A 25,131-nucleotide genomic window follows, 5' to 3' on the forward strand; every position below is an offset into this window, starting at 1 on the left:
CTCACCTTGAGGTTTTCCGTGTTTTGTTTCAGAGTTCTTCTCAGAATCATCATATTTTTTCATCTTCATAGACGTTGGAACTTTTATATTTTCATTTTCTGGATTCTCGTGATCTCTCATATCGTCTCCGCTGTCACCTTCCCCTTGAGGTTTTCCGTGTTTTGTTTCAGAGTTCTTCTCAGAATCATCATATTTTTTCATCTTCATAGACGTTGGAACCTTTATATTTTCATTTTCTGGATTCTCGTGATCTCTCATATCGTCTCCGCTATCGCCCTCACCTTGAGGTTTTCTGTGTTTTGTATCAGAGTTCTTCTCAGAATCTTCATATTTTTTCATTTTCATAGACGTTGGAACTTTTATATTTTCACTCTCCGGGTTCTTGTGATCCCTCATATCATCCCCACTGTCGCCTTCTCCTTGAGGTTTTCTTTCTTCTCCCTTTGACATCTCATCAGAGCCTTCGTTTGATTTTCTCAACTCTTTCATAGACGTTGGGATCTTTATATGTTCATTTTCAGGATCTTCATGATCCCTCATATCGTCACCGCTATCACCCTCCCCTTGAGGGTTTCTTTCTTTATCAATATTCTTAGATTTTGAGATAGCTCCAGGAGATTCGACATCAACATAATCATCATCACCGACATTCGATTTATCGGAGAAATCGACAACCACTGTCGATGAATCATCTTTCTTCTTTGAATACGCAAAAAGCTCATCACGGTCATTTCCCTTTTCGTGGTGTGATTGGCTACGGTCATTTCCCTTTTCCTGGTGTGATTGGCTACGGTCATTTTCACTTTCATCAGGCTGTTTCATGGTCACTCGAACCTCAGCACTATTATCATCAAGATCGTCAGATTCTTCTTTCTGGTGTGAATGATGTCTTTGGTGATCGACATTCTCGTTACCCAGGATGCTTTGCTCTTCATCATCCTCATCATTAGCTGCACCCACATCCGTAACATTTTTCTTCTTAGTAACGTAAACTAAAACTGAACCACGGTCTCCTCTACGACCTGACTCGACAGTATCATCCTCCACAAGATCTTTGGCGAATTTCTTCATATTGTTTGGTGAAGCTGCAGTCTCGATCATTAGATCACCAGGAGTGCTGGTAATTTCACCAGTAATGTCTTCATTCTTACTATCATCTGTTGAAAACACATCTCGTTGGTTAGCTGCTCGTAACAACAAACCAGTTGCATCTTTCTTTTCAAAGTTGAATTTACCCTCTCGTTTGATCACATTTGATAACTCGTTCTCGTCTAAGACTTGATTACTGGCAATCTCCAAATCAGCCAGGTGGCTTGCTTCTTCATTTAGTTTATTCTCCAGCATCAAATCATCATTGTGTACTGTATACAGGAGTGATTTCTTACCAGTTTTCAACGTCGTAGAAACACCAACAGTAGGTTCAATCATCACTTTCTTTGCGATATCACCTTCATTCTTAACAGGGGAATCATTCAACGCATCCTCGATATCCCCTTTAACTTCTAGGGAATCACTTAATCCGATATCTTCAGCATCACTTGAAGACAATTTAGTCAGGGAATCCCCATCGTCTATTTTGACAGCATCTGATGCTAAACCTGGAATCTTTGATCGTTCAATACTCTTTAGAATCTTATCGATCTGTTTCTGACCAGACTGATTGATACTACCAGCTCTGGAAACACGGCTAATCTCATTGATGAAAGAACTTAAATACATCCCAATGGGTTGACTATTATTCTTGATTTGTTGTCCAAGCTTTTCTAAACTTCGTACAACAGATTTCGATGGTAGGCGCATAGGTGTCATATAAGCTCCTTCAACGTGAGTCTTCAGTACAGATTTACTGACCGTGATAAATCGCTTGACTTGCTGACCCAATTCTTTACGTTTGGTCTGGCTTTTCTTAGCATGAAAGTTTAAATTATTGACAATGCTGGTCAGTAATTTCTTCATCTCATTTTCGTTCTGTTTTGCAGTGATAGGAGGTAATACGTGAGGTTTGGCATGTTTGGCATTTAGAATTTTCTTAGGGTTGATTGTAAACTTAAAGCCTCTTGAAACGAGGTTAGTTTGTTTAGTTTTGTTTGCCATGGCAACGGCTGGTCTTATTGATTCTTTGGTTATTAAAGAGGACTTATTGGTTTGTTTCTTCTCGATTTTATTCTGTTTTTTATGGTGATGATGATGGTGTGTGGATCGGGTATTAGAATGTTTAGTCCCTGTTTTCACGTTGGCAATTCGGTTTCTTTTGTTTGAGTGGTGGTGATGATGGTGTTTTTTGATGTGTGAACGTTTGTTTGCTATCAGCTGTTTGTGTGTCACCATTGTGACTATCTTCGGAGCAACTGCATTGAGCTCAGGAACCAGATTGATTTGTGGTGGTTCAGGACCTTGAGCGACTTGGTTATTTCGAGTTAAAGTGCTGTTTTCTGGATTGGTAGCTTGTCTTGAAATATCACTCAATAGGGGAAGAGAAAGGTTAGTGTTATTTGATTGAGAATTTTGATTGGATGGTCTGATTTGTGATTGTGGTTTACTATTTGATGTAGATTCAGTGCTATTGTTCGGTATTTGGTTATTATTCACTACACCATTGCTTGGAGTAATCCCATTATTGAGGATTGATCCAGTTTTTTGAGACGTTTTGATTGGTTCAGGCGATACACTTTGGATTGAACTATTCTTTGACCCTTGGAAATTGTTGTTAAGGTTTGCTGATGTAAAATTAAGTAACTTTGTTGGTCGAAACAATTCTGACATATCTCCACCAATTAAATATTGTGGTGGTGTAGAATCTGATTGGTTCTTCAAGGACGTCTCAAGATTACTTGTGGTATTATTGTTGACCAAAGCTGCTGGTTCTATTGGTTCAGTCACTGCTGAAACATTTTTTATTGGTGTTTGAGTATTTGTGACCAACGAAGGTTTGTTTTCATTGTTCATCGATGTCGTGTCGTATCTGGAGGTTATGATGGGTCTTTTATAGAGCTCTGACATATCACCGCCAATGAATTGCTGAGCAGTCAAATTAACTGGTTTTTCGTTGTCAGCAAAGGTAGGGTTTATCTTCTGTGGCAAAATGTTATTGGAAGTGTCTGCATCAGGTCTCAGATGAGAACTCATTTTTGAATCTGTTAGTGGTCTTTTGTACAGCTCTGACATATCGCCTCCAACAAATTGCTGAGCAGTCAAATCAACTGGTTTTTCGTTGTTAGCAAAGGTAGAGTTTATCTTCTGTGGTAAAATGTTATTGGAAGTGTCTGCATCAGGTCTTAGATGAGAACTCATTCTTGAATCTGTAAGTGGTCTTTTGTACAGTTCTGACATATCGCCTCCGACGTTAAGTTTTTGAGTTAGGTTCATTATGTGACCATCTTCAAGAGTTGAATTTTCTTGTGGGAGAATTTGTAGATACTTCAGATCGATATTAGCGGCTTTAGCACTTCCAGTAGCAATTTCGTTAGTATTATTAGTGTATCCAGAGATATTAGTAGGGTGAAACTGAACTGCAGGTGCAATCTGCGAATCTTCCTGCTTCATATCATATTCTGAATGATTTTTTATGGAGCTTGATTCTTGTATTGTATCTCCTGGAACTGTATCTAGTGTTATATTTGCTACTTGATTAGAATCTATTGTTGAATTAAGCTCTGGCGATGCTGCAATTCTGGCTGTACTATTTGTTCCACTTTGTTGCGAGACGTCAGTCATTGCTGTTGAATTCAGTGTAAGGTTTTGTATTAACGGATAATCTTTTAATGCTGACTTTGAAGAGTTTTGAAGAGAAGGGTTAACTACTGAAACTCCAACTTGCTGTTGATTGGGTGTTGAATTTGACAGCTCGTCCAGTTCAGATCTCAATAGTGAAAAATCATCTAAAGGCTTTGATGACGTTTTCTTCGATCCTGTTTCCACTTTTGGTTTCTCAGGAATGATACTTTTTGCAGCTGTGACGTAATCATCGTCAATTATGCTGACGTCATCATCAGCATCTACGTCATCGTCGCTCATAATATCACCGACACTTCTACGGTTTCTACGATCTCGGTAAGTTCTGGACGAAACAACTTCAGCGATTATTTGGTCATCGAAGTCAGCATCCGGCGACAAGTCAAGACTTCTACGATTGCGATGTGATCTTGAGGATTCGGAAGATGATTCGTCAAGGTTTCTACGATGTCTCCGAGATTTCTGTGGTTTTCTACCCTTTAGAAAGGCGTCGCTTGACTCCCGCTCGGTGTCGGCACGATACAGGACATCACGTCTTGAGAATCCTTCATCAAGAGAAGTCGGTACTTCTTCATTAGCCTGACTTCCAATATCTTTCCAAAGTCCCATATTTCGTTTGAAAGCATCCAGCCAAACTTTGGATGGAGTAAAACTAAAATTCTTTGGTTCTCCGTAATGGAAGATTTTTCCATCGTGGAGAAAATTTTTACCTTTCAATAAATACTTATCCGTGAATCTTTTATTGACTTTTGATAACTCAGTAACTTGGGCGTCAATGTTATCTCCACCCCTTCGTGAGGCGTTATCCAGGGCGTTTGGAGGTGTATTGTTTGCAATAAAGGATCGGCAACGCCCATCAGTGAAAGATCCACGAATAACATTATCAGAGAAACGATCCAAGTAGTTACCAGCGTTTTGATATCTGAAAGAAAATGTGGACAGATGTTACCAAGTTGCTTTACGGCGTTGTCTATACATCCATTTAACATTAAATGGGCGTAAGATAGACGTTATTTGAACCTTTTGGTGTCAGCTCAGTCAATTAAAGGAAATCCGACTTGCCAGCGGGAAGGTGGTAGTATACAGATGGAGAATGTCGGGTATGTGCGGGCCAGACATCAGAGTCCTAATTCTTATTCAAATTCAGTGAAAAATTAGCTTTTGAGAAACAATTCCGCAAAAATCGACACTTTAAGGTCCGAATTTATTCAGCACCTACTTTTGCCGAGTTATGGCCCGGGGCTGTTTGCTACATACTAACTAATTGTTAGGGTAGGCAAAAAGTAGTGTTTGTAATGTATTGGAAGTAGTTATCACATTGACCAGAGACATTAATTCACAATTAGAATAGGCAGGGCAGAATATCGAATGTTTAAACAGGAGTTAAAAAATCAGTAACCTTTATCTCCTTATCAGGAGATAAAAACTGAGTAAACTTTAAGTCAGGAGATAATGGTATATGAATTAAATACCTAGCCACAACATAAGAGCAAGACTCTCCATCAGCCTGATTTGAAACAGCTAGCCCGATTCCCAACTTTCTCGTGTTTCTCCATACTAGTTGAGAGAAATGTCCAGTGCCTGGTTGCTTATCTTTCTTATTGAAATTGTAGCCTGGGGCACAAATTTCACCGTACCTGTAACAATAGAATTTTGTAAAATAATGAAAGTCGCTCAACTCCTTCAAATTCTTACTTCACAGAATAATATTTAACTAGTTTTATGCCTTTCGGGAAATCAAGGAAATTACAGGTTTTATATTTACATAAGTATTTCCGTATCATATTTCATATCAGGACGATGTCTGCCTATTGTTATATTATACTGATATAAGCAAAAAAATGTTTTTCTTTTTCTCTTTCTGACCAATCTTGCTCCACATCCGTGTAAATCCAATGTGAAAAAGCTTTTGAATTAAAATTGATGAGTAAGCAAACGACATCACACTAAATTAAAAACAAAACCTTTAATTATGGATCGAATGTGGAGCTGAGAAATTCGGTACACATGCATTAGAGCGAACATAATTTCAAAAAAGGAAAAAAAGAGGAATTCTTTCATGTTTTCTGATTGCTTTGACAAGATTAGCTAATCATAGCTGGTTGATAATTCACGGCCGATATAGGTTAATTAAATTTGAGATGTATTTTTACTATATATGTTTACTTTGAAAAATTTTTTACTATTTTAGCAAACTTTAAAAACCTACCATTTATTGACCACGTGTTCGGGTGTTGGTAAAACGCCTCCTTTGGTACAAAGCTCCGCCACACTTTCGCCCGTGTTAGGGCGTGTTGACATATTTGAATGAGCAACTGTGCCTTCTTTAGCCACATGGGCGGCATAGAGTTGAGCTTTCTTACTGAGCTGATCGTCTAGCTGGAGGGCGGGCGATTGGTGGATGAGGCGGTACTTGTTGTGCTCCAGTAACATTCCTTGGCGGAACTCTTTCAAATCTGTAAAGAGGAAAAAAGCGTAAAATTAGCACGTAGCTTCCCAGCTAGTATACAGCGTTATTTTAAGGTTACATCATCGTTATATGGACGTTCTGAACGCTACATGGATGTTGAGGCAACGTCGTATGCCAGCTTTGAATGGTTGTTTTGATTGGTCAATTTTCAAGTTTCGCGAAAAACGTTAAAATACCCAAAATTCTAGACCTTGATTTTTACAGAAAATTTGTACAGAAATGTACAGAAAATTTGACCCTATTATTCTAACAGGGAATATCATGCTCAAATTTCAGACTCTTTCTTATCTCGAACTCGTAAGGGATTGAATTTCTGTTCTCGAAATAGAGAAACAACATGCTGCGAAAAGTATTATTAAGCAGGTCAATTCGTATTTAATCATGTTCTTTTTTTATAACAGCATTCAAAATTTTTGAAGCCTTCGAATGTTCTTAACTTTCTGAGTTTTAAGCTTAAAAATGTTTTTCTCGATGTTCTTAACATGTTCTTATTTTGACATTATGTGAGTATTTTTGTCTATTTCCCATGGATCTGGGTGTTAAAGAGTCCTCAAAGTCTGAAAATATTTTTAACTTGTTCTTAATATTCTGATCATTGGAACACGGTGTTCTTATACAGTTTGCTCTTATCAAAAAACGTGTAACCAAAAAAAACTCGACCTGTCAGCTCATCGCACAATCAATTCGATCAATGATTTAGAAGTGCAAAAGACAAGAAAGAACTGGCTTTTACCTGAAGCAGGAATCAATTGTAAATATGAATGTCTTTTATTAGTGTTGATACCCCCTGGTTGGACTTGATTTCCATTGATATTTTGTTGGTATTGCTGATCATTGACGGGGGTAGATGATGAAAGTTTAACAGGGTTTGGTGCAAAGCCTGAAAATGATAACAGATAATCTTAATAAGAAATCTTCCAAAAGTGGGAAATGTTACCTCTGAAAGCATACTGGTAAAACAGCAAAAACCTTGAAAGAATACCACACAAAATATCAAATCCAAAACAAACCTCAGAAATTTTTGTAACCCCTTTTTCCTTAAATGCATACAAGTACACATTAAATTGTCAGGCAATATATGGTGAGTGCTTGCAATATATTGTAAAGTGCTCACAATAAATTTAATGATTCCCTTAATGAATCGACAGCTCGATTCTCAGTATTCTAAAAATAAAACAAGGCGATTGTTTGAGGAAGAGTACCTGTTTTTTTTACATTTGACTTTGCGGTCCGCAAACTATTTTCTCAATCATTGTTCACCAATATATCATGTATTCTAAGTAGCCCAGGGGGCTATTTTTTATCATTTTTCGTAGAAATTGTTAACGATTCCACAATCTTTGATCGATTGCCCGGGGGGGGGGGGTACTAGGGCAAGATGGGTTACGGGGATGCTCCGCTGGTCAGGGTACCTTTTTTGACCTCCACGAGTCCCAGGTAGGGTCGCAAAAACACCAAAATAGAAAAATCAATCCCTCGTAGGGTGCCTATTTTTGGAAAATTTGGGAAAAAAGTAGAAAATTTGAGAAAATTTTGGAATTTCAGTCCCATTCAGGGTCACTTTTTTCGCAAATTTCGAGTCCCACGTAGGGTCCATTTTTCGAACCTCAGCGGAGCACCCCCGTCGGTCGACAAGGGTAGTACCCCCCCCCCCCCGGGATCGATTGCTACATCATATAAAAGACCAAAAAGCCTACCTTCAATATCAGGTCTTTCTTGAAGATACATGGCTGTTGGTTGGGCTGTTCTTTCATTTTCCCAAGAATTTACTGAAAAGAGAGAAAAATGAAATGAAATACACTGAAAAATTGCCATAATTAGTCGAGAGCTAGGTACAGACATCAATCTGACGGTTAAACCCATGGAGCGGTGGTTTTATAATTTATACTGAGTAAAATAGTGAAGAGTTGCTCGATTATGAAATAAGTTTTTTCAAACATAGAAAACGAGATTGTGGAACAAGACTGACATTATAAAGTTACCTCGAAAGTTCCATCCACCAATAAAAGCTAGTTTTCGCCAGTAGTGGTTTCTTTCGTCAATTAAAACCAAAATTAAAAGAAAGCTGATATGGAAGACACTAACCGTTCGGATTTGATGAATTGACGAATGTATTGCCAACTTGGTTCGAACCAGGCATTTCCAGTGATTGACTACCGTACATCTGCTGTGCGTCCATCAAACGAGAATCCAAATTCTGATCGAAAGAAGCATCATCTGATCTAGCGTTGGCAGGTTGCTGCGTCATAGCAGAATCTTGTGAAAATACATCACCGTTTGATGAAGAAAAAGACTGGGCCGAATCACCATTGTTATATGGGTCTTGCTGGAAGCCGTAATTTGGTTCTTGGGAGCCACCGTTATATGGTTCTTGCGTGCCACCGTAATATGCATTTTGTTGATATTGATCCATTGTTGTATCTTTTTGATTGTTAGATTTTGAATTCTGACCTTGACTTGGCATTTGGTTTGTTGAACTCGTCTTCAATTTATCTTGGCTTGGTGAATTTGTTTTGTCTTGTGTCTTATCATTGCTTTTGAACGCGTTTTTACCGTCAGGCGTCGTCCCACCGTTTGTATTACTTGTGCTTTGACTGTTAGAAGCTTTTGTATTTTCTTCTTTCCCACTCCAATTTTGTTGTTTGGTAGATTCTTTCGATTTTTGTTGATCATTTGAACTTTTAGCCGCTTCTTTAGTCTTTTGTGCATCCGGATTTTGTTGATTGAATTTCTGACCTTGGTTTTTACTGCCTTTGTTTGAGCTGTTGTTTTGTTGTCCGCTCATGCCATTACTGTGTCCACCATTATTACTATTACCAGGCTCTGCATTTTCGCTGTTTTCAAAATTGATTTTTTGATCATTATTTTGGCTCGAGCCAGCAGCCTGGTTCCCGTGGTAATTGAAATTTTCGTCGTGGCTTGAGCCACCATTTTGGTTATTAGAAGGTGCCTTATTTTTGTTGCCATGGTAACTAGCACTTTGCTGTTGACCATCACTACTTGAGTTTCTTCCACCTTGGTTTTCGATGTCTTTAAATTTCGAATTCTGAGAGTTATTCGAGTTGTCAGTATTTTTGCTCTCAGATGTACCAGCAGATTGACTAGCCTGTGAATTCTGCTTTAGTTGATTATCATTAGACTGTTGACTACCTTTGAAATCCGCTTCTTTTTTGTTGCTTTGTTTTGCTTGGTTACTGATACCACCACTGGAGTGAGATTTGGACGATTGTTGATTTTTATTGTTTTTGAACTCCTTGTTCTTATGGCTGCTTGGTTTTATCTGAGCTTGATCATCATTGTTTTTGGAGTTCTGATTACTACCAGGTTTCCCTTGATTGTTACTAGAATCAGACTGAGATCCTTGATTGTTATTTTTGAAGTTCTGATTACTACCAGGTTTCTCTCGATTGTTGTGAGATTCGGACTGAGATGCTTGATCATTGGTTTTGAAGTTCTGGCTACTGCTTGGTTTCTCTTTGTTGTTGTTCCAAGTATTGGGTTGAATATTGAGTGTTTGACCATTATTTGTTTTGAAATTAGAATTCTGGTTGCTGTTCTCTTTATTCTTGTTGTTTTGATCAGGTCTTTTCCCAGCGTTACTTTCCTTAAAACCTTCATTGTTTTTCAATTGTCCTTGGTTATTTTTGTTCCCCTGACCAGTTTGTGGGTTTGTTTGTTGAGCGTTATTTTCGTTGGCATTGGATTTCTGATTCTCATTAGATCCAGCAGCATTATTATTAGCTTGAGGATTTTGAGAATTTGAAGAAGTGCTTCCTGAGGATTCATTGTTGTTATGTTCTTTGGTATTGTAATTAGACTCACTTGATTGATTTCCATTGCTTTCTTTGTTTTGTTTCCCGTTGTCTTGGAAACTCTGTTTCTCCTGCTTTTGGCCATTTTGGTTCGAGTTGTTGTGACTTAGAGAACCACTCTCTGAGCTATCTTGGTTATTTTCGTGATAATTTCCGTTCTGTTGTGAATCCCCATCAGTATTTTGACCCTCATCCTCTTTATCGTTAATTTCGTTACCGTCAAATTTTCCATTCTTTTGTTTTCGGCCCCGGTTCTTTTTACCATGATGTTTACCTTTCTTGTGTTTCAACTTGTTGATGTAAGTATCAATACCAAGATTCTCATTCTCTGATTGTTCTTCATCTTCGTTTCTTTGATTCTCGGTAGTGTGAAATTTGCCATGTCCTTTATGACCTTTACGCTTCTTTTTCCGTTCCGCCATCTTCGATTGTTGATCATCATTCGAATCATTTGACTCGTCATTTCTATCGTTCTCAGCTTTTCTATTATCTTGATCATTTTGATCATCGGTACCGTGAGGATTTCCACTTTCTTCTTCGTTTTCCTCTATGTCGTTATTTTCATTATTGTTATCAAAGCTTTGTTTTTGCCCTTTTCTGTGTTTCGCATTTCCATAAAATTTTCCTTTTCTTTTATTTTGTGGTTCCTCATTCTCATCATCATCACTATCATCATTATTCGCATAATTCTGTTTTCGGCTTCCGTGGATTTTTCCATGTCCGCGTCTCTTTTTACGATTCTCTTGGCTCGATTCATTTTCGGTACCGTTAGATTCTCCAGATTTATTGTTATTCGAATCATTCGAATCATCAGAACTTTGCTGGTCATCCTCATCATGAAATTGTTCTTGGTTTTCTTTACTTTCGTTGTCCGTATTTTGTGAAAACCGATGATGTTTGTTCCGGTGTTTGTTATGTTCTTTGACCTTTTTATCAGAGTCAGGTTTGTTTGCATTTTCACCCTCGGTATGATGAAATTTTCTATGCTTTTTGTTCTTATTTGAATCAAATCCGTTTTTGCTTCCCGATTTCCCCGATTTCAATTTATCGGGTTTCTCCTCATCACTGTTAGAATCGTTGTTTTGAAAACTAGATTCGTCATTTTTAGAATTTCCCGATCTCCCATTATCGTCCGATTTTTGATTGTCCGAACCCGATTCTAATCCGTTTTGGAACTTATCATCCGATTCTCCCTGATCGGATTGATCGGGAGTGGAACCGGAATTTTCTTTTTGGTTTTCCTCTGCATTTTTCTCCTGTTTCATTTCATTTTCGATTTCATTTTGTTTCGTTTTCAAAAGTTTGGTTAAATTCTCATCATCCAATCCGGCTTTCTCGTTCTCGCCTTTAAACTCATTCTCCTTTTCGTCATTCTTAGCATTCTTTTCATCTTTCGATTCCTTGTTCTCCTCCTTCTCCTCCGCGTCCTTTTGGTCTTGACTCGTTTCTTTGCCATTATGAAATTTTTCACTTTTACCATCTTTAGAAGGACTACTGTTAACAATTTCCTGTTGACTCGCCTCTTTGCCATTATTAAACTTTTCATTTTCTCCAGCTTTAGAAGGACCACTATCACCTTTCTGATTTTCATTTCCAGGACTCACTTCATTGCCATTACTAAATTTTTCATTTTTGCCAGCTTCAGAAGGACCACTGTTACCAGTCTCTTGTTGAGGATCTGCATTGAAAAGTTTGTTTTTCTCCTCATCAGTTGAAAGCGGAGTCACCGTAACTGTGTGACCATTGGAGTGAAACATTTTCGCATTTTGAAGAGTCTCTTTCTCATGTTGAGGTAGATTCTCCTGTCTCATCATCTCATCAGTGTACGCACGATGTTGCTCGTTAAAATGTTGCATTTTCCGGTCCTGATTATTACTTTTCATTACATCTTGAATATCTCGGTCCTCAATTTGTTCAGCAAAACCACTCAGTGAACTATCTTTATCATTTTTATGAACCAAAGCAAAAGGTTTGCCGTGCTCTTCCTTCTGTTTGACACTTGAATCAAAATAAAAAACTCTTGAAGATCTAGAATCCAATAAAGTTTTGTTTTTTCTAGATAACGGCACAACTACGCTACCATTATGAACAACATGGCCGCTGTCCACATTCTTCGGTGCCGTAGAATTTTCAGCGAGCACATTTGTCACGTTATTAGCAGCTGATAACCATGTTTCTTGTGCTTTTTGATTTTCTTTCTCTGTGACCTGTTTCATCTTTTCAAACATATCTTGACTGGCGGATAAATCGGGTCCTGGTTTTTGTTGATTTGGTCTGTAATTTTCCATTTCAATTTGATCAGATTCTTCTTTGGTCAGTTCTTTATACATGGGTTGTATTGAATGCATTGGGTTTTCGACAGGGATTTCTATGACGAAATAAAATCAGAAAGATAGCTGATAAATATTTAAAATTTCTTCATCAAATGGTAGCTCGGCTATTGCTTGGTTGCTTGATCAAACTACTTGCTAAATGCTCGAACTTCTTAAACTAACAATGATTTTGAAAGAAGTTTGTGATTCAAACAAGATAAACTTGAAAGAGAAAAACGTGAAAGATTAGAGGCTTTAATAGCTAACGAGTAGATGGAAATTTACGCTGGGAAGAAGGTGCGTTGCAATAGGTTAGAGATTTGACTTTTTTTGAGTTTTTAGACTCAAGAGGAGAAATAAGGTTTTAAGAATATCAGGGTTTGAAAATGTTTTTCGAAGGATGAATGTTTTGAACTCACGCTTTGTATTTTAGACAGGAATGTAACAAAGATCTTTTGAGTTTTAACGAAAGTAATACATTTAAAAATATTATTTTCATGGTATAGAAAGTAGGCACGCCTATATGCTGACAAAGTAGAGTAAACAAATCAAAAGAATCCCCCAAATGGAAAAATATCGTTCTTTCTTTTGTTAAAAAAAGCTGTGTAAGCAAATAGTAGGAGATACGTTAAATGATGTCCTTTAACTTACGTCAATCGAAAAAAAATTTGTATACCTTGTTTAGAATCAGAACTGACGATTTTTTGCGACGGCGATTGGCGTGCTGGAGCCGCTGAAGGACATTTTCTTGGACACGTGACCTCCTCATTAAATGCACCTTTATTAACATTTTCTACAAATCCACTCTTGGTAACCTGGGGCGAGTATCGTGCAACAACATAGGTGCAAAGTAAATCGCCCTTATCGCGGGTGGAACGCCCTAAACCAACAAAATCGGTATCCTTCCAAATGACTTGTGAAAATTGAGCGATATCTGGTGAATATTGATTGAAATTCGGCTCTACTTTACAAATTTTGTTGTACCTGAATATGAAATAATGTGTACAGAATTGAATTATGTTTGATATTAGCTGGTGGTACTTTAGGCGTACAAACCTTCGCGAGCAGAAACTTTCGCGAGGACGAAAAATCGCGAAAGTTACGCCTAAAGTATCTTCTTCTGAAACGTCACACCGAGTTACTAGCATTTGTGTCAGATGTGTTTTTCACCTTCGAACTTTCGGTCTTATTTCCATTGTCTTTACCGGGTTGAAATTCTTATTTCTCTTAAGATCTTTGAAAAGGTTTTAAAAAGTGCCTTTTATGGCAATTTCTGAAATCCGAAGCCCACCTTAATTGTCTTACCTGGTTTAAGGTAAAGTTTAGCGTATAGCGTTCTTTTGAAAAAGCTCTTATAAAAAGACAGGTGAACTTTTATTATTTCCATGTACCAAAATGGGCTATTCCATTTTCCATACAGGGGGTGGACGAACATGTCCAGAGGGTAATCCTTCTAGGGGGTATTTTGTCATTTTCCTAAGGGGGGGGGGAGTTTTTCTAAAATTTCCAGGGGATAGAAGACTGAATTTTGTGTCCACCCTCACTTTGAGGTATGAAAAGAATCTTTCCAAGGGTATTTTTTTGCAAATTTCGCCATTTTCTAGGGGGTATCCACACATTTTCAATAAAATTTTTTTGACTTGAAAAGGTTCGTCAACACCCTTGTATGGTTTTTTAATAGAAAAGCTCAATAGGTTTCAAATTCATAGACAAAGAGAGTTGTTTGTAATTATCTAACAAGATATTACGCGAAGATATTGTAGAAAATCAATACACTCACTTTTAAACGGCTATAGCCGATTTCCTTAGCTAACTCGAGATATTTCATGCGCAAATTCCACTTTTCGCCACATTTTGTTCTAAATTGACCATAAATAGCATCTTCTGCGTGTATTATCTTGAGTTAGGTAATGAAATCGGCTATACCCGTTTAAAAGTCTTCTATATAGTTTTTCGAGAGCTTTCGAATGATATACTTGATAATGTCTGAAAATGATTTTGAAATTTTCAAAAAATTTCGCCTTTAGGGTTTTGCCTGGGGAAAAAAGAAATATCCCAAAAAAGGGATGTTCCACCAGTGGGATTTTAGGGGAATTTTTCCTGAGGTATAAGAATCCTATAGAGAAGGTCTGGAGATTTCAGCTAGATCTTATTGTTTTCCCGTAAATTATGCTAAACGACCCCATTATTATCGGCGGAGACATTCATGCAAAGAAATATAATCGTCGGCAAAAATTAATCGTTGATCAAATATAATTGTCGGCATTAAAATCGTCGGTTATGAAAATTCATCGGTAAAAGATTTTGTCATCGAGCAATCTTTCCGTCACTTTTTGCAGACGAATAAAATAACCTTACCAATAAGAGATTGCTTCTTTAGCAGTCAACATCGATCCATCATCTGAGCACCGGACAGCTACATTTTCACCCTGTCCGGGCCGATCTTTAGGATCAGAATAAGACAATCGTTCGGCATAAGCAAGCCTATCCGCATAATCCTGAGCACCTTGGTTAAGTTTGTCGTTGAGGTCGACTGGAGGTGACCGGTGAACGTCACGAAGTTGTTGATGAAAATATAATCCGTTTTTACGGAACGCATCCAAGTCTAAAAAATGAAATATAGCACTTGCAATGGGTCATTCCATTTTATATCCAAACAGGGGGGTGGACGAACATTTTCTGAAGGTGATCAGAGAAGAATTTCCAGGGGGTATAAAAAAGAATTTTTTCATTTTTCCAAGGGGTAAAAGGTTATTTAAAGACTTTTAGGGGGCAAAAGACTGATTCTTTTGCAAATAAATCTTGACATTTTCCATGGGGTATTCACACATTTCTAAAGATCTTTCTTTGCCTTCGTCCACCCCCCCCTGTATGGAAATTTTGTGGAACAGCCCAATTATTTATAAGTTTTTCTATCACTTTATCTTTTTATAGGAGCCAGCTAATTTTTCACTCTATATTTGTTACGATAAGACAAGCACTTTTAAGCTTTCAGCCCTCAATTTTGACGTCGTTGAATTATGTGATAGCTCAGAATACAATAAATAGAAAATAACATGGCAGACTAAATTCTAAATATGGACATATGTTAAAGGTAAATATGTGAGCAGATTACCTGGGAAGTAATATTTGTAATAGACTTAATTTCTAAATATGGACATATGTTAACGGTAAATATGTGAGCGGATTGCCTATCTAGTGAAAAAGATATCCATCCGCAGACATGGCTCGGGTAAGCGAGCATAGACTGCTGTTGTCACTAGAGGTGCTCAAAACACTAAGTGTTGAACTTTGCATAATCACTTGTTGTGAACGGAGAAGTAGAGCTTGCTCCTCAACAGAGTCTATAGAGTGCTCAAAGAACCGAGGTTCTGAGTGTAATACATCTATCATCTAGTTAAAAAAAAAATATCTGTGGTTTACCTTTATCATGACAAAGAGCATCTGTTGAGTTTGTACAATTGACTGGAACAGCGTGTCGCTCACAAAGTGTTTCGATTCCCAAATCACCTGCTGCAATCATAGGTTGCTTCTGTTGTTGTTGTTGAAGTAACCGTGCGTCGACCGCGCGGTCTAAAAGCGCACTATCAATATTATCTGAATAACTAGCAGTATAAGCGCCGTCAGTTGGAGATTCCGGTTGTTGAAGATATTGTGAGGACGCCCATTTATTGGAGGGCGGTTGTTGTTGTGAAGATGATCTTGTTACCCCGTTGGGTGGTGTACCAATCAATTTAGCTGCAAAAAAATAAGAACATTCGACGATAAACCTTGCGCTAAAAGCTGTGTAAAACTAATGAGTACGAGTTAACCTAGCCAAGATCACTTCAAACACCCACGGATAAAGGTTTGGTGGTTAGATAAGTTAAAAACACAATGCTTTCTGAAAAAGGATTCGCCATTTGAATTTTCAGAACTGTAACTCGTCAGTCAAATTGTCCTTTGAGCTACAATCATGGTCGTAATATTTGAGAAAAAAGGGAAATTCCTACGAAATCTTATAACCACAAACGATTTGGAAGCTCTCTAAATTAGGTTGGAAGGGTAGAGTTAAGACTTCTAAGGATCCAAAAGTTCAAGAATGGTCTCAGAATATAGCCTGGAAGCCTATAAACCCCTCCCGAATTGAAATACTCAATAAATTTATCAATTAGCCCAAAAGCGACTTTCTCACCCGAACTCCAAATTTCGAAAAACGAGGAAATAAGCTATATTATCTCAATAGATTTTGACCATGATTGTAGAATCCCTGATCACAATTACAAGAAAGCCGCGGCTTTTCAAAGTGAATTCACCGAAAAACCTTGGTATTTCCTTATTTTTTACTGTGCGTTTGAGTTGAAGATTTTATTTTTACATAAGTGTTCCCGTTTCATATCAGACATGTTAAATATCAGAACAGTGTCCTCCTGTTGTTATATTGTGCTGATATAGGCAAAAAATATGTTTTTCTTTTTCCCTTTCTGAACAATCTTGCTCCACATCCGTGTCAATTCAATACAAAAAATTAATCTTGACGAATAAGCATATATATATCACTCTTATTTATAAACAAAACTTTTAAAGGGAAAGGCGACTGTAGGAAAGTGTTGACTTACTGATCATCGATTCTTCACTATCTTGCATTTGTTGGGCAGCTTTTAATTGGTCAACATCTACATCGTTGTACATTGTCTGGTGAATCTTCTCACGACCAAAACCTACTGATGGGAACATAAAAGAATACAATCAACTCTTTAATTCGAATTTTTCATCGAATTAAAAATATTGGTCCCCTCAGCTGATGAAAGTGGTTCGAATTACTCTCTGTAATTCGAATCTTTCACTAATTCGAATAAAATGTTTGGTCCCTTGAAGATCGAATTAGAAAGAGACAACCTGTGGAAAGGTTGATAAAGAAATTATTCAGTAAGCTTGTTGTTTAGGCCGTGTTTAGGTTATAGTCGGTCTTCACCACACTACCCTTCTCGGGGGGTTACTTCCGAATTTTAGTGCGCGCGATGTGACTTTCTGATCGGGTTCAAAATTCCCGTTCGGGCAGTTTCGTTACTATCCTAAAACACTATACCTGGATTTTCTATAACTTGAGAGGCAGCGGCGGTGTTAGCGGTTGTAGTCCTTTCGCCGCCCACTTCAGTTTCACCACCCTCACTCCTTTCGTCCACAGCTGCATAATACTGTGTGGTAGGAGGCGCTCGTACGTATTTGACGATGACAGGTTTGGTGTTTCGTCTTGATCCAGAGAGGTTGATTGGAACCATGTTAGATGCGATAGATGGTGTTTGAGCCTCACTGTTTGCCAAACTGTTACCTTTAAAGGGAAAACAAAATCAAATTTTTTCTTATATGTGCCATCCCATGAATCAAGTGCCTAATTCGTCAAATCTTTCATAAGCCAAGAGCCAATGGGCTGAAATTTTTCTTGTATATACATGTTTAACTTATAAGGGCGGTTTTAATGAATTCCTAACAAATATTAAGTATGCAAGTATCCCTGTATGGAATCCCAGCTAGGAACAAACAATCCTGTTTCAGTTCAACCATTTAATCCTTACATTACATGCTTTTTATAGCTGGGATATGAATATCATAGTTTTCAAAAATAGCACAATATTTTGCAGTGATAATTTGTTTATTTGTTTATTTTCAGCGGGGAAATATAATAGAGTGTAATTTTCCACTGATATTTTGGCAATTTTTTCCAGTTGGAGGGGATTACACCGGGTCCGTGAGAAGAGGGCATGAGAGCGGATGTCACCGTCAGGCATATGAGTTACTTACCGATAACTTGCATGACTTGCTGCATGGGAGCGGTGGCAGCATCACTACCAGGAATCAACAGAATGTCTCTCTTTGAATCCTCTTCATCATCATCATCATTATCATCTCCTGTTCAAAAAAATAGTAAATAGTAAATCTAAAAGTGAAAAGTTTTAAAGATTGAAAGTGATTTTATGGTTTTTATCAATACATAATTACACAAACTCTTCCAGCTAGAAGGAGACATTTGAGTTATAGAGACTCTACTGTATATATTATAATATTTTGCTCGTGTCTTTGCATTTTAACGGTTTTACTTTGGCATGACGATTGTAAAATAAGTGACATGGGGTAGGAGCAATTCGAGTTCCTCAGATTACTATTTCCAACCCCTTTTTCTCCTATGGCAGTCCCATTTCCAGCAAGGGTCTAATATTCAATCAAATTAATTAATATAACAAGGGTATAACAAATAAGGGAAATGCACCCCTACTGGGAAATCCACTGGGTTAGCTACAAAAAAAGTTAAAAGTTTCAACGGGTTTGAATTTGAGATCCCAAAACTCACTGGGGTGAGAAAGTTTAACTCAATTTTCACTGGTGTAAATTGGAGTAAACAATTTTAATTATTTTTGACCGGGTTTACTTATTATCCTACATGGGGCTTAAAATCAGGCCATTTTTGGCTATTTTTTCACCAGGTTTTTAACCAGGGCGGATCGGGTCACTATCAAGTTTATGTATCGGAGGATATCAAGGGCGACGGTAAGTGAAATGGATACAAAACAAAATCGATAGTTGATGTACGACTCTATATCGCCTTTGCTCACCTAAACAGACAACGGTATCTTGGTGTTTTTACCGTCGTCGAGCAAAGTGGACGGTGATTTTGGAGACATGTCAACTTTGCTTTATACCGTCCCCCTCGATTTATCTCGCTACTGGGGTGTGGAAAGAAAGAAATGAGAAAAAGTAGAAATGTAAACCATCATCTTCCTCTTCGTTGTCATCTTCATCATCCAATGACATCCTTTCTAATGGCTCATAAATCACATCTTTCTTCATCGAAGTCGGTTGCCGTACAAATGGTAATCCATTCTCATTGGTTGATGGAGGAAGATGGTAGCGTTTGGATGACTGTGATTGGTTGCTTGTTGTGGTATTGTTCTTCCCATTATTGTGGTTGGCATGACAATGAGCAACAAACACTGCCGAATGAAAAATAAAACAATATGATTATATGATCAAATTTCAAGATTGAATTGTGTTTTTAAGAAATCTCTTTTTTTCTTATTGACGAATTACTTTATTCTTCAACTAGGACCAGACTTAAAGTGATCAGAGCTAGGCTTTTTTTTTCGTCTTAGACGGAAAATGGATTTTATAACTTTTGCTGGATTATGCTGGATTTTGAGAAGGAAAAACCTCTTTATATACTTCACTGATATGGAAATCCGTCTTCGAGAGAAGAACTTATTACAAAGTTTTATTTAACATCATCTTAGCCTGCTTTAAATGATGCATTCCTTTGAATTTCCAGGGTGCTTCCAGCGAAAGAAGTAATTTCTAAGGAAAAACCAAACAAAAATACTCTACGAGTATATATACACCCCTGTCTCACAGCCAAGGTGGAACTTTTTTCTAAGTGAGGATAAAAATGCCTATTGAAATCCCAAAGGGAATATAAATTCCTTTGTTCCAAGGTTAAAAAATTCAGTCGAAATGGTTTTGAAGTGTAATTTTTAAACATTGAATTTCGAATGAGGATGGAATAAAAGTCAATTTCCAAGTGGGGCTGAATCTCTAAGCTATTTTTCCACCGTGACGAAATTTTTGTCAATCTTTACAGTGGGGCTGGGCTCCAAGCGGGTATGTGACACAGGGGTATATTATAAATATCTTTATTACATCCTCTGATATTTCAGATAAGATCCTAACCACGGGGTAGACTGGATTAAAATCCGTGTTATACAGTATATATGTAATATGAAAATAATATCAGTTTTGTATATGAGAGATAGGACTACAATATGTCCATTCCATTATTTTTTACTTATTTTCTACTATGTCTGAATAGTCGTCTGGCATCTAGAGTAATCCATGGGCCGGGGGGAGGCAGTGAGTATACCAACTGACGGTATGTACGGCGAAATTGGTTTTTAGATAGAAACGCACCAATACTAGTACAGAGTAGCAAAAAAATCAGAATTTTGGAGCAAATATTTGCAATTTTTCCCGGAGCTTTCTGAATTCTCTATCCTTTCAATTCACTTATCAAAAAGACAAACCCTTACAGCAATTCTGCTATCTTGAAAAATACACTCGTCAGTCAATTTACCTGCCTCCTCCGGGTTCACGGGGTAGCAAGCAGAATTACTGCATCGGCAAGTTTTGCGAGTCTACAGATACCAGCTGTCATTTCATGGCATTGATACTTAAAGAACGCCGATGTTAACAGCCAAGCGACCCTGTGAAGAGTGCCAGGGCTCGGCGCGATATTCATAGTACACTCTAGAGGATTTAGAAGATCATCAAATCGAGAGAAGAAAACATACCCAATACACCAAGCCATAAAACGAAGAACTTCATTTCAATCCTCTTCTTTTTCATTCCATGATTTCCGCTTAGAATTCTCATGTAATTCATGGGCTAAATTCTAAAATATACCATATCACGCCCAAGCAAACTAATTATCACAAAATTTACTCCCCAAAAAATTAATGCGCAATTAAGAAAATTTTGCTAATTAAATTAATAATGCAATTATAACTTTTCTTGATTTTCGTAATTTTCGTAATTTTTCTCATGGCGCATATAAGTTATAACATACTTCAAGTGTATTACGATCTCCAACCGAGCGTTTCAGTTTTGTGTTTGTTGAACTATGTTCGAAATTACACCCATAAACCAAAAATGTTTACTGTTTACTCCTATTTTACACTAATTAGCACAGAGAAAATAGACGTGAGTTTTAGAAATGATTTTTTGGTAGTGTAATACAGGTTTTTCTTTATAAGAACATCCAAAAATTTTGAAGCCTTTGGATGTTCTTATTTTCATCATTTTTTGGCCATTTTTGTCCGTTTTTCTAATAAATCGGGTGTTTTAGAGTCTCCAAAGCCTTACAATGTTCTTAACTTGTTCTCAACATTTTGGCCATCGAAGCCTTATGTTCTTATATAGTTTGTTCTTATAAAGAAACGTGCAATGTTAAAACTCCCAAGAATTGTTTCACGAATAGGAGAGCTCGCTTCTGAGAGCTATATCAAACATTGAGAGATAATTCCCTGCACACTTTTTTATAAGATTAAAGTTCATAAGAACGTTTAATAAGAATTTTTTAAAGCTTTATAGACTGTGACCGTGTAAGTGTGCAATGCTCTAAGAAATTCCACTAAAATACTATCAAAATGCTGAAAAAAGAACATTTTAAGGTTCAAATATAAAATTTGTCGTTCTTTAGAAATTTGTCGTTTTTTTTGTCGCTTTTTAATAGCTATACATCGTTCTTTTTATATGGTTTGGAAACGTTAGATGAACAGTCTCGTACACACAAGCATTTTTTATCAGAACATCCAAAAATTTTGAAGCCTTTGGATGTTCTTAACTTTTTTAGTTTTAAGCCAAAAATGTTCTTAAAAACATATCCTATTTTCACTATTTTGCGAATATTTTTGTCAATTTTCCTAAGAAAATAGGTGTTTTAGAGTCCAGTCCACAAAACCTTAAAATGTTCTTAACTTGTTCCTAATAATTTTGGCCATGGCCATGGAAGCCTTATGTTCTAATATAGTTTCCTCTTATAAAAAGACGTGTACTGTAGTCACAAAATCCTAGAGTTAAGAACATTTGGTTAGTCTTTGAGAAACGTACATCATCAATCTACAAAAATTATCCCCCCTTACAACTTTTTATTGCCATAACAACGTAAGTATTATTTTCATTGGCTGTCGAGCAAGAACTATTGAGATTGTGACGTAATCATATATTTGATTGACAGATCCGTTTGAATAATATATGAGATATAATAGGCTTTGAGATTAGTATGTAAAAAGACTTTAAAATTCCAAGCTTCCGTGGCGCAATTGGTTAGCGCGTTCGGCTGTTAACCGAAAGGTTGGTGGTTCAAGCCCACCCGGGAGCGTAAATTTATTTGATTTTTGTAGCTTTCACGATCAATTAAAGGCTGTTGGCATCCACGGAGAATCCACTAACTGCACTAACGGATTCGTGCTCCTTATAGACTACTAGAGGTCTGCGATTCAGACTATAACAATTAGATATAACAAGCACACTGTATTGGGCCTACCTAATGATAGATATAAAATGTAAAATTAGAAACGGCACGTTTCGGTCCTACGAATTGCAATCAGGCATTTTTCTATGGGGTCTTAAGGTCTCGAATGACGATGCCATCGAAATCTCTCATTTCGAATCAGGTTAATCAATGAAGATCAAGCCTGAATCAGAAGCATCTCATTTCAAAGACTAACATCAGCATCTGTGTATCAGATTTCTGTTACTGAAGCATAATTAACACAGGGAAAAATCTTAAAATATTATAATATGAGGACAGTAGTGCATGGTATAATCGCACTTTCAACTTAAAGCTGGCGTATTATTTGTTTGTTAAATCCGAAGGCAACCAAAACTTGATGATACCGAGCTTATTCCAGCCTATTCTCTCCTCGATATCAATTGTATTGCCTGGAACGTTACTCTCTAGAGGGAAAAGATGTTATTGTCATTCTTGACATATTTGTTAATATTTTACTGTTTTTTTGCGATCACTCTTTGCCCTTCCCCAACCTCTCGTTCCCTGCGCTTTGTTATGCCTACTGATAGTGCCAGATAATACCCTGGAATTGTCTGTCTTTAGAATGCCTAAGATTACGTAATCCAAAAACAAAACGTCAGATTTTATTTGCTTCTGGATTTGAAACCATTGCATTGCCAGTTTAACTTTGTAACGTCAGATTTTTTTATGACGTATTGTTTTGAGAAGTTCCCCCTCTCAGAGTCCCTGCATCAGCCAACACCACAGTATTCCCTGGCGTCAATCAGTAACATAAATAAAGCTTGGAATACACGGGAACGAGGTTGGCCCTACCTCTTTTTATAGCAGTTTCTAACTCAATGGGAGAGAATTTTTTCAGATCTTCGAAAATCGTACCATCCAGTATGACATCCAGTATGGCTTTATCAACGTACATCAGCTCCGTTGATACGTTTCCTTAGAGGAGGTGATCAAGACTCTTCAGCTCATCAATGACGGTTTTCAGAAAAGATATTGATTGAATCGATTGAATAGAATAAGTGTTGGAAGACAGTCTTGTAATACACTGCAATCTTCTTTTCTTTCATTTTCATAAATTGATCCACTGGAAATAACTTTGCAAAGTTTTCTATTGTTATACTGTACCTCTAGTAAAGTTCAAATTGACTTTCTTATTATATTTCTTTGAGTTTTGGACATTCTCCATTCTGATCTAATCTTTTAAATGGAGTTATATATCCAACAAGGTAATCTAGGCTCAAATCTGCAAATAATGACGTCACAACCAAATCTTTTTATGATTCTGATCAAGTTCAATATTTTCTACACTTCCATGAAGATTTTGAACATCGTTGAGCTCTTTAATTACACTGTTTTTTTTAAGAAACTAGTTTTACCGAGCAGCCTCAATGTTTCTTAAGAAATCGACCTTTTGAGCCTTAAAAAATGTTTCTTCCATGTTTCTAAACTTTTTGACATAATCAGCCTATTTTCCATGCAAAGAAAAAAAAACATTTGTTTTGAGTGGAAGGTTCTTAAAAAAACCGAATTAAAAAAAGGTTACTTTCTCTATCTCAGCCTCAGCATGTTTCTTAGATGTTTCTTAGTTTTTAGGCATTCTGAGCCTTATGTTTCTTAAAAGTGTGTTTCTTAAAAAAAACAAAAACGAGTAGGTTAAATATACGTAGAAATAGAATTTTTGCACGCCCTGGAAACGCTAAAAAATGCCAATGGCGTCAAATTCCAAATATTCAATGGGGTTATTTAGCCAAAATAGCCGAAAAATAGGTAAAAATAGGTAAAAATTTTTTACCCACTGGAACGCCAAAAAGTGCAAATAAAGACGTCACAACCTAATATTTTTTGATGAATTTGATGAAGTTCAATCTTTGCCACACTTCTGTGAGGGTTTTTTGAGCATTTTTGAGCTCTTCAATTGGGGTAATTTAGCCAAAATAGATTCTGAGATATATTTACATATCGAACAGCGGTGTTTAATTCTACGAGTGGATTCAAACCCATCTTTTAGGTATAAAATGACCTGATAAAGGGTTTGTTTTTTTCAGTTTTGGAATGAATTTTGCCACAAACACAAATGGAAAGAAAATTTCAACAAAATTGTTCATTATCAAAATAAAAAGTTAAAATCGAACTTACAATTTTAAAAGTGCTTACACCCGTTGCCAACTTCTTTAAGCATAAACCACAACAATTCTTGCCATGCCCAAAATGTCCAAATTCATTTTCATTTTTTCATAATTTTTCATTTTTGTTTATACTTTTTTATTGTTGGAGCTCTGAAAATAGAAAAAGAAATTATGATGGTAAACAAAAATTTTATAAATGGATAATCAAAGCAGAGAAAGGCCTGGAAGAAAAAAGTTAAAAAACACCATTTTAGCTTTTGTGACGTTATGAATTGACAATTTCTTACAAAATGAGTCAGTTTTTGTCCCTGCAGATAAAAATAGTGAATATCTATCTCGGCCGTCCTTTAAGTTTACAACTCGAAAATAATTAAGGTATATTCGTAAAAGAGTCGAGTTTAAAATGACGTCACAAATGAGCTACACGTTTGTTTTATAAGAACATCCAAAAGCCTTAGGATGTTCTTAGCTTTTTGAGTTTTAAGGCTAAAAATGTTCCTAACATGTTCTTATTTTCACCATTTTTTGAGCAGTTTTTTCCATTTTCTTAAGAAATTGACCGTTTTGGAGTCCGCCAAGCCTAAAAATGTTCGTAATTTGCTCTTAACATTTTGGCCATCGA

The 25,131-nt window shown here is 36.9% G+C and overlaps 1 protein-coding gene and 1 non-coding gene across 2 annotated transcripts in view; one reads left to right on the forward strand and one right to left on the reverse strand.

The window, feature by feature from the left end:
- LOC136801102 (uncharacterized) overlaps positions 1–21,014 on the reverse strand; it is a 58,805-nt gene extending 37,791 nt beyond the window's left edge. The window contains exons 1-14 of the mRNA XM_067057725.1: positions 20,642–21,014; positions 19,073–19,294; positions 18,108–18,215; positions 17,395–17,637; positions 16,925–17,029; positions 15,750–16,064; positions 14,685–14,931; positions 13,003–13,310; positions 8,288–12,382; positions 7,900–7,971; positions 6,936–7,082; positions 5,942–6,188; positions 5,205–5,369; positions 138–4,654 (exon numbers count right to left, since the gene is read on the reverse strand). Coding sequence (XP_066913826.1) covers positions 138–4,654; positions 5,205–5,369; positions 5,942–6,188; positions 6,936–7,082; positions 7,900–7,971; positions 8,288–12,382; positions 13,003–13,310; positions 14,685–14,931; positions 15,750–16,064; positions 16,925–17,029; positions 17,395–17,637; positions 18,108–18,215; positions 19,073–19,294; positions 20,642–20,732 — 10,882 coding nt within the window. The 5' untranslated portion in view covers positions 20,733–21,014. The remainder of the gene's footprint in view (positions 1–137; positions 4,655–5,204; positions 5,370–5,941; positions 6,189–6,935; positions 7,083–7,899; positions 7,972–8,287; positions 12,383–13,002; positions 13,311–14,684; positions 14,932–15,749; positions 16,065–16,924; positions 17,030–17,394; positions 17,638–18,107; positions 18,216–19,072; positions 19,295–20,641) is intronic.
- Positions 21,015–22,156: 1,142 nt separating this feature from the next.
- Positions 22,157–22,230, forward strand: Trnan-guu (transfer RNA asparagine (anticodon GUU)). The gene has a single exon. It is a non-coding gene; the product is annotated as a tRNA-Asn (tRNA).
- The last annotated feature ends 2,901 nt before the right edge of the window (positions 22,231–25,131 follow it).

This window comes from Clytia hemisphaerica, unplaced genomic scaffold, assembly GCF_902728285.1.
Source record: "Clytia hemisphaerica strain Z4C2 unplaced genomic scaffold, Clytia hemisphaerica genome assembly, whole genome shotgun sequence".
In the NCBI taxonomy this organism is placed as follows: domain Eukaryota; kingdom Metazoa; phylum Cnidaria; class Hydrozoa; order Leptothecata; family Clytiidae; genus Clytia; species Clytia hemisphaerica.